The 12,988-nt window shown below is 61.5% G+C and overlaps 3 protein-coding genes across 3 annotated transcripts in view; 2 read left to right on the top strand and 1 right to left on the bottom strand.

The window, feature by feature from the left end:
* Positions 1–4,302, top strand: part of KIF19 (kinesin family member 19) — a 24,632-nt gene extending 20,330 nt beyond the window's left edge. The window contains exons 13-21 of the mRNA XM_007454387.1: positions 109–307; positions 830–1,100; positions 1,198–1,319; positions 1,793–1,926; positions 2,181–2,286; positions 2,451–2,547; positions 3,197–3,567; positions 3,780–3,939; positions 4,172–4,302. Coding sequence (XP_007454449.1) covers positions 109–307; positions 830–1,100; positions 1,198–1,319; positions 1,793–1,926; positions 2,181–2,286; positions 2,451–2,547; positions 3,197–3,567; positions 3,780–3,939; positions 4,172–4,302 — 1,591 coding nt within the window. The remainder of the gene's footprint in view (positions 1–108; positions 308–829; positions 1,101–1,197; positions 1,320–1,792; positions 1,927–2,180; positions 2,287–2,450; positions 2,548–3,196; positions 3,568–3,779; positions 3,940–4,171) is intronic.
* Positions 4,303–5,564: 1,262 nt separating this feature from the next.
* On the bottom strand, positions 5,565–10,024 carry BTBD17 (BTB domain containing 17). The gene is made up of 3 exons (XM_007454386.1): positions 9,940–10,024; positions 7,935–8,211; positions 5,565–6,639 (listed from the first exon to the last, which is right to left on the bottom strand). The coding sequence occupies exons 1-3, from the start codon at positions 10,022–10,024 to the stop codon at positions 5,565–5,567; spliced, it is 1,437 nt and encodes a 478-aa protein (XP_007454448.1).
* A 450-nt stretch (positions 10,025–10,474) lies between these two features.
* GPR142 (G protein-coupled receptor 142) overlaps positions 10,475–12,988 on the top strand; it is a 7,050-nt gene continuing 4,536 nt past the window's right edge. Inside the window, exon 1 of the mRNA XM_007454415.1 lies at positions 10,475–10,491. Coding sequence (XP_007454477.1) covers positions 10,475–10,491 — 17 coding nt within the window. The remainder of the gene's footprint in view (positions 10,492–12,988) is intronic.

Below are 12,988 nucleotides of genomic sequence, written 5' to 3'. Positions count from 1 at the left end.
CCCCCCCCCCCCCCCCGCCTGGGACAGGGGCTGGGAGCTGGAGATGCATGCTGTGCCTCCCACCATGGCCTGAATCCCGGGTCTCCCTCGGGGGTGGGGCTGCGGCAGCTGGGAGCACGAGAAGTCACGCAGGGCACTCAAATGGAGGGAGGAGCAACGCAAGGAGTCTTACACCAAGGACGACAGTGAGAAGGACTCGGACACAGGCGATGACCAGCCAGACATCCTGGAGCCCCCCGAGGTGGCCTGTGCCCGGGAGAGCATCGCTGCCCTGACGGGAGAGCTGAAGAAACTGCGAAAGCAGAAGGTGCCCGGGGCCTGGGAGAGTGGGCTTGAGAGGCCCCAGCAGGAAGGGGCTGGGGGAGGCTTGTGCGAGGAGTGAGAGCTGCGAGCTCGGGCCACAAATCCCCTGTGACCTCACTGAACTCCTTCAGCTCTTTGTGCCTCTCTTTACTCATCTGTAAAATGGGAGTAGTCAGCCCTAGTAGGGTTGTTGGGAAGATTAAACAAATGCCTTTCACATACCAAGGACTCAAAAAATGGTAGCCAGTATCATAATTAGGATTTTCCAGACCTCTGCCCTCTGTTCTGGAGCATATCCTGGCCAGGGGGTTTCAGGGTACCGTGAGCCCTGAGGGCATCAGCTGGGCTGGGGCCCAGCAGATCCACAGAGCTGGTTCCAGGGATGGGTTGTGGTCAGGACGGCAAGAAGGTAGGCAGAGACGGGCCCCTCAGGGGCAGCCCCTGGTTGCAAGGCCCGAGAGACAGCTTCGAGGGTGGGCCTCAGAGGGCGAGAGCCCGCCTGGCGCTCACCCCGCTTGGTCCCCAGCTGACGCTGGAGCAGCGCTGCCGAGAGCTGCGCGCGCGCGGCCGGCGCCTAGAGGAGACGCTGCCGCGGCGCATCGGCTCCGAGGAGCAGCGCGAGGTGCTCAGCCTGCTGTGCCGCGTGCACGAGCTCGAGGTGGAGAACACCGAGATGCAGTCGCACGCGCTGCTCCGCGACGGCGCGCTCCGCCACCGCCGCGAGGCCCTGCGCCGCCTGGAGCAGCACCGCAGCCTCTGCGACGAGATCATCCAGGGCCAGCGGCAGATCATCGACGGTAGGGCCCGCGCCCCGCGCGTCCGAGCCGCCCACGGGCCCCATCGACCCGCAGAGGGCCCGAGGGCACGCGCTGAGCCCTGCCCCTCCCCCGGCAGACTACAGCTTGGCCGTCCCGCAGCGCCTGCAGGAGCTGTACGACGTGTATGTGCGAGCGCAGGACGAGGGCAGCCTGGAGCGGGCCGCCATCATGGACCGCGTGGCCTCTGGGGCCCTGCAGGTGGGCGCCTCGGGCCTGAGCACGCGCACACGCGCTAAGAGAGTGGCCGATGGCCAGGGCAGTGCATGCAGGTCGTTGGCATGGCGGTGGGACCAGGCCGGCTGGTCGCCAGGGAACTGACGCCTTCCTTCTTATCCCACCCAAAGGCTTGCCAAGCCTGAGTAAGCTTCCTTTCTCGGCGTATTCTCCTCTGGCACTTGTCCCCGCCCAGGGTCTGAAGGTCAGGTTTGGCTATCTGAGATATGACAAATGGCCCCAGACGCCCTCCCAGGAGACCAGGCCACCAGGCAGTGCCACGGGGGATGCCTAGCCTACCACAGCTTGTCCCTGGGGACCCAGAACAAGCCCACTGCCCTCTGGGGCTCCCAGCCCCTATTACAGCCCCAGACACCCTGTGTGCCTTTTGTCACCCTGTGCTGTTACCCGGCCCAGGACCAAGTCTTCTGACTGCCCCTTCCCCCCCCGCTCCCCAGGACAGCTCCTTGCCCAAAATTAGCAGAGCAGGAACCTTGCTGACCCCAGAGTCTGACCCAGAGAGCGTGAAGACGCTGAGCTCCGAAGCCCAGCTCCTGCAGGGCAGCTTCCTGCCTCCGATCAGCACAGAGAGGTGAGGCCAGGGGCCACTTTCTGCCAGTCCTTCCTGCCTGAGCCACCACTGGCTGTGTCCCAGAGATGCCAGCCCAGATCAGGGCTTCCTGGGGGGTATGGAGCAGGAACGAAAGCGGGGAGGTTGCACAGGTCTGGAGCCAGGACTTTTGGGTCCTCTCTCCCTTTACACAACAGCTCCCCCCTAGGGTGGGAGTGGGACCGCAGTGGGATCAGCCTGGTCAACAGATGCCCATCCTCCTCTGCCAACCTCAGTGAAGCCAACCACGTGTCCAAGGCCAGTTCCGGGGCCTGGCAGGTGAAGAGCTCCTCTGTGCCCACCCCACCCCCCATCCAGATTGGCAGCCTGGTGACGCAGGAGGTGAGCACTGAGCGCCGCTGGCCCGATGGGCTCCTCTGCTGCAGGTGGGAGCACCAGGGTGGACACCCAGTGGTTGGGATGGAGCCTTTCCAAAACAGCCCCCTGGGGACATAGGGTCCCTGCTGTGTCCAGTGGCTTCTCTTCCCAACCAATTCGTCTCACAGGCCCCCACTCAGGACAGCCTGGGCAGCCTGAGCGGCCGCATCAACTCCTCCCCTGACAGCAGTGAGAACCTGCCAGAGATCCCTTCGTCCTGCAAAGGTGTGCCTCCTGCCCACCCTGTCAGCCTGAGCCTGGCATCGTCCAGACTGCTCAGATCACCCAGCCCAGAGCCCCTTCCTTCCCTCTGCACTGCTAAGTACACCCATGCGTCGGGTGCTGACCGTTCTAGAAAGAGAGGCACCAGTGCCCAGAGAGGATTAACGAGCTGCTCTGTCCACACAAAGCTGGGGGCACAATCAGAAACCAAAATGGGGAACACATGGCGCTTAGGATCGTGCCCCACCTTCCCACTCAGAATAATTGTAAGAGCAAATATAGACCGAATCCCTACGCCCTGGCCATAGGCTATGCCCGTTATCTGAGTCACTCCTCATAAGCTGGGACTTCCCTGGCGGTCCAGGGGTTAAGACTCTGCGCTTCCACTGCAGGGGGCATGGGTTCGATCCCTGGTCGGGGAACTAAGGCTCAGCCAAAAAAAAACAAAAACCAAAACAATCCTCACAAGCCAGTGGGGTTAGTTTTACCATCCCCAGTTTCCAGATGAAAGCAAGGCTCAGAAACTCGCCCAGAGTTTCTTAAACAGCAAGCAAGGGGGGACGCTTTGGCAGAGAAGGGGTGTTGGAGGTGCAGGAGGGGGAGGAATATGTGGCCTTGATCCCGGGTTGGGTGCTCCTTTGTCCTGCCGCAGAGAGGAAGGAGATCCTGACGGACACAAAGTGCATCTCGGTGAAGGCTGCCCGGCGACGCTCTCGGGCCCTGGGCACCGAGGGGCGCCACCTGCTGGCACCCAGCATGGAGCGCAGCAGCCTGTCCCTGCACTCGCTGAGCGAGGCTGACGATGCGCGGCCACCCAGCCCCATGCTGCAGCACGCTGCCAGTGAGGACAACCTGTCCAGCAGCACGGGTGAGGCCCCATCCCGGGCCGTCGAGCATCGTGGCGATGGCCCCAGGCCCTGGCTGCGTGGCCAGAAGAAAAGCCCGGGCAAGAAACAGGAGGAGTTGCTGGAGGCAAAGAGGAGGAAGCGAAGGTCGCAGTCCTTTGAGGTCACAGGGCAAGGGGTGAGTCCAGGGGCAAGGATTGGGGGGTCTGGGCCCCTGCCTTGCTGGTGGGGCTCTGAGGGCTGGATTGCTCCAGCGGCCCCAGGGTACCCCTAGCTGTGCACCACCCTCCATGCCGTATCCCCCCAAGCTGGCATAGCTGCCGGGGCAGACCCCTGTATCAGATCCGCATGCGGCTCCCACCTCACCTCACTGCTCTCCAACCAACACAGCTCTCCCGCCCCAAGACACACCTCCCAGGGCCCCATCCCGCGCAGAGCATCTCGGACCACAGGGTGCAAGTGTGCGGGCACCCAGCCCCTGGTACCCGGCATCTGGGAAAGGTCACCCTGCCTATGGCCAAGGTCAAACTCCCTCCAAGCCAGAACACAGGTCAGTACCAGCAAAGGAGGGAATGGGAGGGGAGCGCTTGGTCAGCCCAGGGAGGAATTATGTTGAGCTCCCTGCCCTATGGCTGCCCCTTGCTGGAAACAGAGTTCTTGAAGAATATTTGTGGGCCTGGCACCTTGGGGTTGTGCCCCTAGGGAGTTCAAAGCCACTGGGGGATCAGAGGGGATGGAGAGGCATTCCTAAAGCACTGCTCGTGGCCCTTCCCCTGCTGCAGGCCCTGGGGACTCCTCACCCCTCGCTGTCCCCTCCAACCCAGCTGGTGTTTCCCAACGGGCTACCCGGGGGCCCCGCCTGCCCCATGGCACAAGCACCCATGGCAAAGATGGACGCTTCCAACATAACTGAGGGGCCCTGCCTGCAACTGGCCCTCCTGCCCCCAAGACTGAATGGGGTGTAGCAGGAAATGGGAGATGGAGGCTGGGCACACGGGGGTGACCTGCGAGCAGGAGCTCAGGATCTCAGAAGACCGGGGCTCCTGAGACCCAGGAACGGTGAGGGTGCCTGCCCAACACTTCCGTGCTTGCGGTGCCACTGGGAAAGGGAGGTGAGCCCAGGAGGCACGGCTGGGATGGCAGGGCTCCCTGGCCTCCCAGCCCTGGACAGAAAACCCTGCTGCCAAAACCCTGTTCTGAGACCTGTGGCCCGACTTGGCCTCAGAAATGGGGGGCAGGGAACTGTTAATGGGACAGGGCTCCTGGGCCCACATCTGGGGCGGGAACATTCACATGCTGTGCTTGGGGTCGGGGAGGGAATCCGGTTTTGTTACTTAGCAGTGGCTTCCGCCCCCACCAAGCCCCCTTTTTAACAATAAAATCCCATTTGAGTCTTGATGGTTGTGTTGGAAACTAGACCTTGTCTGAAATGTGGGGTGGCCATGACTGATTAAGATTCAACCCAACTCCCCTCCCACCACCACCACCACCATCCCCTAGTGCCCTCTGGCTGGTTGTACAGCACCAACCTACAAACACCTGGGGGAAAGCAGTTTTCCTCTAGACCCTGAGGTCTTTCCCCAGGAAGGGCAGGGCCATAAGGCCCATTCACATCCCCTCCCACCAGCCTTCCCCCCTCCCCAGACCCCCTCCCAGGAGAGGCCAGAGACTCGGGGTGGTCCACAAGCCAAACGAAGTGGTTATGCCCTCCCTGCAAGTCGGGACTCAGAAGCTCAGCTAAGCCCCGCGGCTTCAGGGTGAGAAAGCTCCCACAGGGGTACCTAGGGCCTTGACCATTTGGATGCTTTTCCCTGCCCTGTTCCCTGTGGAGGCGGGGCCCTCAGGGAAAAGCTAAAGAAAGATGGGGAGACCCTGACCTGGGCAGCTCTCCTTGGATGGCTTTTACCCATGAACTGGGTGGTTTAATCATCCCCTCGCCTCTCTGAGCATTGGTTTATTCCACCAAGAGTGTTACCTTCAAGTCAGCGTGAAATCAGCTCCTGAAACCAGGCATCTGGTCTACCACCCCTCAGCTGGATTCCACCCAAGGGGCCAGGGTGGGCACCTCCACTGGCCATGCCACTCCTGGTCCCTCTGGCCCATCTCTGCCGGGCCTGTATTTCCCGATCCAGAGGCCTCAGGGACGCCGAGCTTCCCGCCCCGGGCCCCGCTTGGCTACTTGGGGGTCCGGATGAGGGGGTGGTAGACGGGCTTCACGATGAGGTGCAGGTGCAGGGCGTTCTCCACCAGGTACTCGGAGTTGCGCCGCTGCAGGTCGGCGTGCGCCAGGAAGTCGCCGGCCTCCTCGCTGCTCTGGTGAAAGCTGTAGGCGTGGCGGACCAGCAGGCGGCCGTGCTGGCGCGTCCCCACCAGCACGGTCTTCTGGAAGACCACGCCCGCCGCGTCGCCGCCGCTGCTGGCCGGCGTGACCACGAGCCGCGGCCGGCCGTCCTCGGGGCGCGCGAGGGGCAGCGCGGTGCCCGCGGCATCCGCGTAGACGGGCCGCAGGCTGACGGGCAGCCAGCGCGGCGAGAAGAGCACGTTCCACGTGACCCGGCGGCCCGAGTCGTGGCCGCTGGGGCCCAGCTGCGTCTGGAAGCTGGTGCTGCGATCGTCGCGGGCCGGGTTGTTGATGACCCACGGGGCGCCCCACGCGGGCGCGAGGTAGTTGCGGGGCAGGAAGGAGCTGCCGTTGACGTCGAAGAACTTGGCATAGTGCAGCGGCGAGGCGGCGTGGAACTGGTAGGCCTGCAGCAGGAGGTCGGCCACCGCCGGGCCGTGGCGCGCCAGGGCTGCCGAGCGCGCCTGCAGCTGGAACAGCTGCGCCGGCGGGATCATGGGGTAGCGGATGGAGCGCAGCGCCCGCTCGGCCACGGCCGGGGGCGGCCGCGCGCGGCCCAGCCACGCCTCCAGCGCGTGGAACAGCTCCAGCTCGTCCTGCAGCACCAAGTCCGAGCGCGGCAGCAGTTGCGCCAGCAGCTCGGGGCTCACGGCGCCCCACTCGGCGCTCCCCGCCACGGCCGACAGGTTCCAGGCCAGGAACTGCAGGCAGCTCTGGCGCAGGGCCTCGTCCCCGGTGCTCACCGCGTAGTGGTACCAGCCCACCGCCGGGCCCGCGCCGCCCGCCAGGTGAGCGCGCATGTAGTCGGCCACGCCCCGCTGCAGGGAGGACACGCCGTACTTGGTGGCCAGCCTGTGCAGGGGGATAGCCTGCGCCAGCAGCACGATCAGTTCGCCGCAGTAGAGGTACCTGCCGGAGAGGCGTAGAGATGGGGCGCGGTCAGGGCGGGCGGTCAGGGCGGGCGGTCAGGGCGGGCGGGCCCACCCCGACCCCACCCAGAGCCGCTTTCTGGGTCCAGAGGGCCCCGGCCTTGGTCAGAGACCATCATGGTCAAGGGCGCCAACATCAGGGCCCTCCCAGGCCCATCCGACTTCACGGCCTCTTCTCTCCGTTTCTCGTGGGGACATGGAAATAGCATGCATGTATTGAGCACCTACTAGGTGCCGAGCTCTGTGCTAGAAGACAGATGTAGCTCCTGCCATTGTGGGGTTTACTATCGGGACTCATACGCCGCCAGCTGCTCGCTATGAGAGTGGGCAAGCCATCTTCCTTCGCTGTTTGCCTCTGGGACTAAAAGATGTTTCCCAGGCTCCCTTAGAGCGAGTGCGGTCATGTGACTGAATTCTAGCCAATGAGATGTCCGCAGAGGCACAGAGTGGGATTGGGGGAAGGCTGGTTAAATAGAACTGACGGGGGTGGCGGGGAGGCCCTTTGGCCCTTCTGTGTTATCCCTCCTCCGTTGCCCGGAAGTTGGAAGCAATGACCCGAATTCTGCAACCATCTTGTCTAAGCCGTCAAATCAGGGTCACTTTCTCAGACTAGAGTGTGAATGGTGCCCCACTAGCAGGAGGCAGGAGATGGGGCAGAGAGATGGCTAACGTTTTTAGCTCCCTAGCCCTCTGGTTCAAAACGGGGCCAGACACCAAAGCCACCCGGAGACACTAAAATAAGAAACGACTGCTTGGGGGACTTCTCTGGTGGTCCAGTGGCTAAGACTCTGTGCTCCCAACGCGGGGGTTGGGTTCAATCCCTGGTCAGGGAGCTGGATCCCGCATGCCGCAGCTAAAGATCCCACGTGCCACAACTAAGACCGGGTGCAGCCAAATAAATAAATAAATATTTTTTTAAAAATGGAAAGAAACGACTGCTTGGCCCAACCCTAGACGGGAAGCCCAGGATCCAGGGTGGGGCCCGGGAATCTACAGTTTTTAAAAGCTCTCACGGCCAGATTTGGAAACAGCTCTGAGGGTAACTGGTAAGTGACATCAAACCACACAGAGCCTCCAGGCAAGGGCAGGGGAGTCACGCTGCGTTTTGCAGGAGTGCAGTGGAAGGAGGGAAGGAGGAGGTGGCTGCACGGTCATCCTAATGACATCCAGGGAATGGGCGTGATGTCTGCTAGGATCCAGGGTTTCCATCACCCTGTGAGTGGAGAAGCCAGGGACTTGGAAAGTCCTGGAGTCTTCCCCCTGATCCTTCCCCACCTGATGAACTTGTCAAAGACAGCAGCACCGTCCCGGGGCTCCTGCAGCACCACCTCGCTCTGGTTACTCAACAGCTCCCGGAACAGCTCACTGTGCAGTCCCAGCAGCAGCCGGTGGGCGTGGAAGACTCGGACCTCGTCGGTGCCCGCAGCCTGGACCCGCAGCACCACGTCGCTGGCATTGCCCTGCCGCAGCAGCTCCTGCAGGCGTTGGAGCAGCGTCTGGGAGTGGTTGATGGAGGTGCCCGTTGACTCCCCGCCGACATCGGTTTTCTGGGCTGCAGCAGGAAGGAACACGGCACAGCCTGAGAAGGCACCCGGGCCCTGGGCAGCAGGCTGGGGTTGCAGAGGGACCAGCTGGAGATGCATGTGGTTGGTTGTGGGCAGAGAGTAGATGAGCCTGGGGAGGCTGTGTGCTCACCTGTTTGTGCCCATGAAGTGCGTGGATGCACGTGTGTGCACACAAGCACATCCTGGCTGGGAAAGCTTGTAAACCTGACCCTGAGCAGACCCTGAGAGGATGCTCTTGGAAGGTGGGCAGATTCCTGGCGGGGAGAGCTCGTGACCCAGCATGGGACAAAATGTCCAGAGCTGGTCTCCATGATGCCGGACCCCTAGGCGAGGGCCGAGGAACCTCTTGGTTCCCACCCGTTTCACCTCCTGAAGAACTGTGCACCTCACCCCTCGGAAGAGTTGTCCAAAGGAGTGCAGTCACTAACAAATTGAGCACTTACTACAAGCCAGACACGCTCCTGGGAGCTCAGAATAGCACAGTGAACAAAACAAGCCAGCTTCTTACACTCATCAAAGCACAAGCTCCCTAGCCAGGCAATAAATACACAAATAAGCACTCTAGTTTTAGATTGTGGTAAATAAGGGAGGTGATAGTAGTGGGGTGGCAGCTCCTTTAGGTGCAGGAATCAGAGACAGGCTCCCTGAGGGAGCAATGAGAAGGAACCTGCCAGAGGCCCTGGAGGAGGATGGGCTTGGCAAGCTGCGGTGGGGGGAGGGGGGCGAGGACCTGCCCCGGCGCTGAGTGGGGGGAGGGGGGCTGGCTGTGAGGAGGCTGCAGCCTGGAGGGGAAGCTGCTTCCAGGCCCAGCAGCCCTCCTGGGTCCCGCCTACACTGGCCTGCGGGAGACCAGAGAATGCCCCGGCGCTGAGGGGGGGGAGGGGGGCTGGCTGTGAGGAGGCTGCAGCCTGGAGGGGAAGCTGCTTCCAGGCCCAGCAGCCCTCCTGGGTCCCGCCTACACTGGCCTGCGGGAGACCAGAGAAAGCACAGAGGGCCAGCTTGTCCTGGACAGGACTCTCGGGGTACCTGTGCCTTGAGGCTGGTGTTCCCGCCTTGCAGGCTGGGCGCGCTGGGGCCTTCTCGCATGTTTCCAGGGATACCGTGAGGGTCAGCTGGGGACATGCCCTCGGTGACAGAAAACTCAATGACAGAAAACACTGCCAGCAGCTTCTCCAAGCGGAGCACAGTGTGAGGAGCTGACAGCAGCAGATGGGCACACCTACCCCCCGGCGCGCGCACGCACACACATGCACTCACACACTCACATGCACTCACACACACACACACACACACACTAGTCCCGAGGCCCATGTGCGCTCTTGGAGAGGACACTCACAGGAGAGCAGAGCGTCTTTGTGTAAAGCAAGAGGGAGACAGAGGGAGGAAGAAAGGGTGAGAGGAGCCCGAGGTTATCTCCCAGCCCCGCCTCTCCAAGCTGTCACATTGAAGGCCCTGAATGCTGATGGCACCCCACTCGCCTCTAGCTGGGCCCAGCTGCCTGGGACAATGGACAGTGGAAGGGTCTTCTTGTCGTTGAGACGCCTGCCTGCCTGCCCAGCCCTCGTCCCCTCGGAGGCAGGCCGCCCTCCTCCACGGAGCTGTGTGATCAAATCCACTCTGCGCCCGTCCTGGCTGGCTGGACACCGCCCCCTCCTGGCCGAGTGTGGCTAAAGCCGGAAGGTCCTGCCCCTTCTCCCTGCCCCCTGCCCACTCACCTGCACGAGTGACCAGGCCCACTAAGGTCAGGATGGCCCAGAAGCTGGCCCAGGACCCAGGTTTGGTGTAGCCCAGCCTAAGCATCTTTGTGCCCTGCCCCCAAGCCCACTGGAGGGAGAGCGAAGCCCAGACCTCTCCACTCACATTCCTCCTCTTTATATAGCGTCCCGCCCAAGGGGATGGTGCCCTCCCTTCCCAGGCTGGCTTCCTTCCCACCACCCAGCCTCTGCCGTGGATTGGTGGAAACGGGCCCCAGCTGTTGCCCAGGCAACGAGTTAAGCCAGAGAGCAGCAGCCCCAGGGGCTATTGTGCTGCCCGTGGGCCCCTGAGGGGGACAGATCCGGCACCCTCCCCCATAGCTCCTACCACCTGGCACAGCTAGTCATTCCTCTTCTGGGAAGTTTAAGGCTCTCCAAAGGGCAGGCAGAGGGCTCCAAAACCAGTGGCCGCCACCAGCGCAGAGGGTCGCCGGCCCCCTCCCCGGATCCCAGGCTCAGCCTCCACCCTGGCACAGAGCACGAGCTTGCCAGCGTCATGGCTGGGGAGCCACGGTGAGCCGGCTGCAAAGGAAGGGCCTGGAACAGGAGCATGGCGGCAGCTCAGGCTCCCACCCCTCCCCCTCTCCCATTTTGGGGTGGGCTAGCTCTCCAGAAAGGAGGGCAAGGGTCTCAAATAGGGGCCCACGGGGTAACTGATATCATTTACATGTTCTTTGTTGAAGAATGTTCCTGGGAGGGTGATGGGCCTTTAGGGAGATGGGGGCTGTGACCATCACACCCCTCACCCAGGGTCAAGGTGAGCTAAGATGGCAGGGCTGGGCATAGAGGAGCTGCACCCGAGCCTGTGCACCCCTGCACGGAACACCCCTGCCCAGAGCACAGCTGGCCGCCTCACTGGAGGCTGGTCCTCGGCAGGCATCCCACCCCCCGCCCAAGCAGCCCAAATCCAGGCATGGGGACTGGAGATGCCTGGTCACTTCCTTCCTTTAATTCACCTTCCCAAGAGGTCTCAGGTCTCTTGGTTCACCTTGTTGGAAGGCTTCTTTTACCAGCTTCTGTCCAACCTCCTAGTGTAATTTTTCCCATCTCAGAGTTCCAGGGAGACACACAGCAGACCCGGTGCCCCACCCTGAGAGTTGGAGAAACAGGCAGAGAGCTAGGTGGCCGTTTCAGCTGGGTGAGTACAGAGGAGAGCTCTTCTAAGGACAAAGGAACAGAAAGAGGAGGGTGGCGTCTAGAGCCCAAGGGGTGTGTGTTATGGGTGGGCAGGTGCTGGGGAGGTCTCACCTTTTCCAGAAGCAAGTAGGGCCTGGCCCCAATCTTCACGGGAGGGAGTCCTTCCAAGTTGATGAATTGAAATGGTGGAGGTGGGGTGTGCTCCTGAGAGAACCAGCTCAGAGTTTCTCCCGAGGCTGGGTCTTTAACTGGGGATGGGTGGGAGCCCACCCTCCTTTGCTCTCTGGATGCCAGGGACCAGCTCCACCCATTGATTTCTGCCCCGGGCTGGCACAGAAAGACCCAACAGCTCCACCCCCCTCTCTCGAGCCACAGAGAGAGCAGGAATTGGGTCTGGCACCTGCCTCGTCCGGGTTGGCAAAGATGTAGCTGTCCAGCCCAGCGGAAACCCCTCCCGGCTGCCCTGACCTTCACGCCTGGTTCCCCTTGTCCAGATCCACCATCCCTTGCCCACTGGCTGCCCGCCTGCCCTTCCCGTGGGCTGCACCACCTCCCTGGCCCAGCTCAGAAAAACAGAGCCTCAGTGTGACGGGGGTCGTGGCCTCTGAGGGCATCCCGGCTTCCACGTGCAACGCTTTCCGACAGGAACGTTGATGATAAAAAGATGAGGCTAAGAGAACCCACTACTCAGAAAATGGTCTTAACTTCTTAACTCCAGCCTCCTTGAGGCGCTGCATCAGCCCCTAGAGGTGTGGCTGCCTGCACTGGAATCTCCCACACTCCACCTAGGAGCCAGGGCACCTGTGTCTTCTCAGCATCTTGGCGATTGTCATGTACACCCCCAAGCTAAGGTCTACCTGCTAGAATTACATGGATGGCATTTCAAGGGTGCAGGGATCGGGGAGGCCCCAGGTTACCAAGAGGACTCAGGAGGGTCACCTCTGACTCCCCATCTCTGAGAGGCTCCACCTCTTACTAGCTCTAACTTCTGTTATCCCTGAAACCCCTCTACTGATTTAGAAACTGGCTTTCCAGGAATACGCATTCTCCGTTCTCATTCTCTTAGTCTGAGGTTTTCTGGAGAGAGTGTGTGTGTGTGTGTGTGTGTGTGTGTGTGTGTGTGTGCGCGCGCGCGCGCGCGCTATGTATGTGTGCACACGTGTACGTGTGTGTGGTGTGTAGGTGTGCGTGCATGTGTTTTGTTTTGTTTTGGCCACACCGCACAACATGCAGGATCTTAGTTCCCTGACTAGGGATCGAACCCGTGCCGCCTACAGTGGAAGCGCAGCGTCCTAACCACTGGACTGCCAGGGAATTCCCTGCATGCATGTGTTTGTGTGTGTGGTGTGCGTGAGAGTCTTGGAGCCCTGCCCAATCTTGGAGATGGAAGATCTGAGACAATCTGTTTCATTTTGCCCTGTCCATCTGGAAGCTCCATAATTCCTTGAGAGCAACTCTGAGCTAGAACAGAGAGCAAGGGTATCTATAACTCAAGTGACTTGTCTGAGGTTTCACGGCTCAGAATGGGCAGAGCCAGGATTCAAGTGCTGCTTTGCTGCTTGACTTTTCTTTCCACAGCCCCACACTGTCTTTTCTGGGAAGCTACTGTGTTGGCGAAAAAGTTCATTCGGCCCTTTGGGTAACAGCTTATGGAAAAGTCTGAACGAATGTTCAGTAGCCAATGTTTCAGTAGCCATAGATGATCCCCGTGGGGCGAGGAATCTCTAGTGCTGGAGAAGCAAGCTTGGGGCAGATGTAGAGTTTCTGGATCTGTGGCGCGAGTGATCAGACACGGGACGGCGGGGGGGGGGGGCCCCCAGCCCCCGCCCCACCCCCGCTGCAGCCCCCCTTGCCCCCGGGAACTCTCCCTCCC

The sequence above is a fragment of the Lipotes vexillifer genome, unplaced genomic scaffold (genome assembly GCF_000442215.2).
Source record: "Lipotes vexillifer unplaced genomic scaffold, Lipotes_vexillifer_v1.1 scaffold518, whole genome shotgun sequence".
Classification (NCBI taxonomy): domain Eukaryota; kingdom Metazoa; phylum Chordata; class Mammalia; order Artiodactyla; family Lipotidae; genus Lipotes; species Lipotes vexillifer.
The sequence above is the reverse complement of the archived record's forward strand: the minus strand, read 5'-3'. Positions and strand labels throughout refer to the sequence as shown.

Bases quoted from the DNA above. Each gene is read 5' to 3' on its own strand.
- BTBD17 (XM_007454386.1), bottom strand. From the start codon at position 10,024: ATGCTTAGGCTGGGCTACACCAAACCTGGGTCCTGGGCCAGCTTCTGG. The intron at 8,212-9,939 runs GTGAGTGGGCAG...TTCCTGCTGCAG, and splicing joins GGGCCTGGTCACTCGTGCAG to CCCAGAAAACCGATGTCGGC. The intron at 6,640-7,934 runs GTGGGGAAGGAT...CCTCTCCGGCAG, and splicing joins GTCTTTGACAAGTTCATCAG to GTACCTCTACTGCGGCGAAC.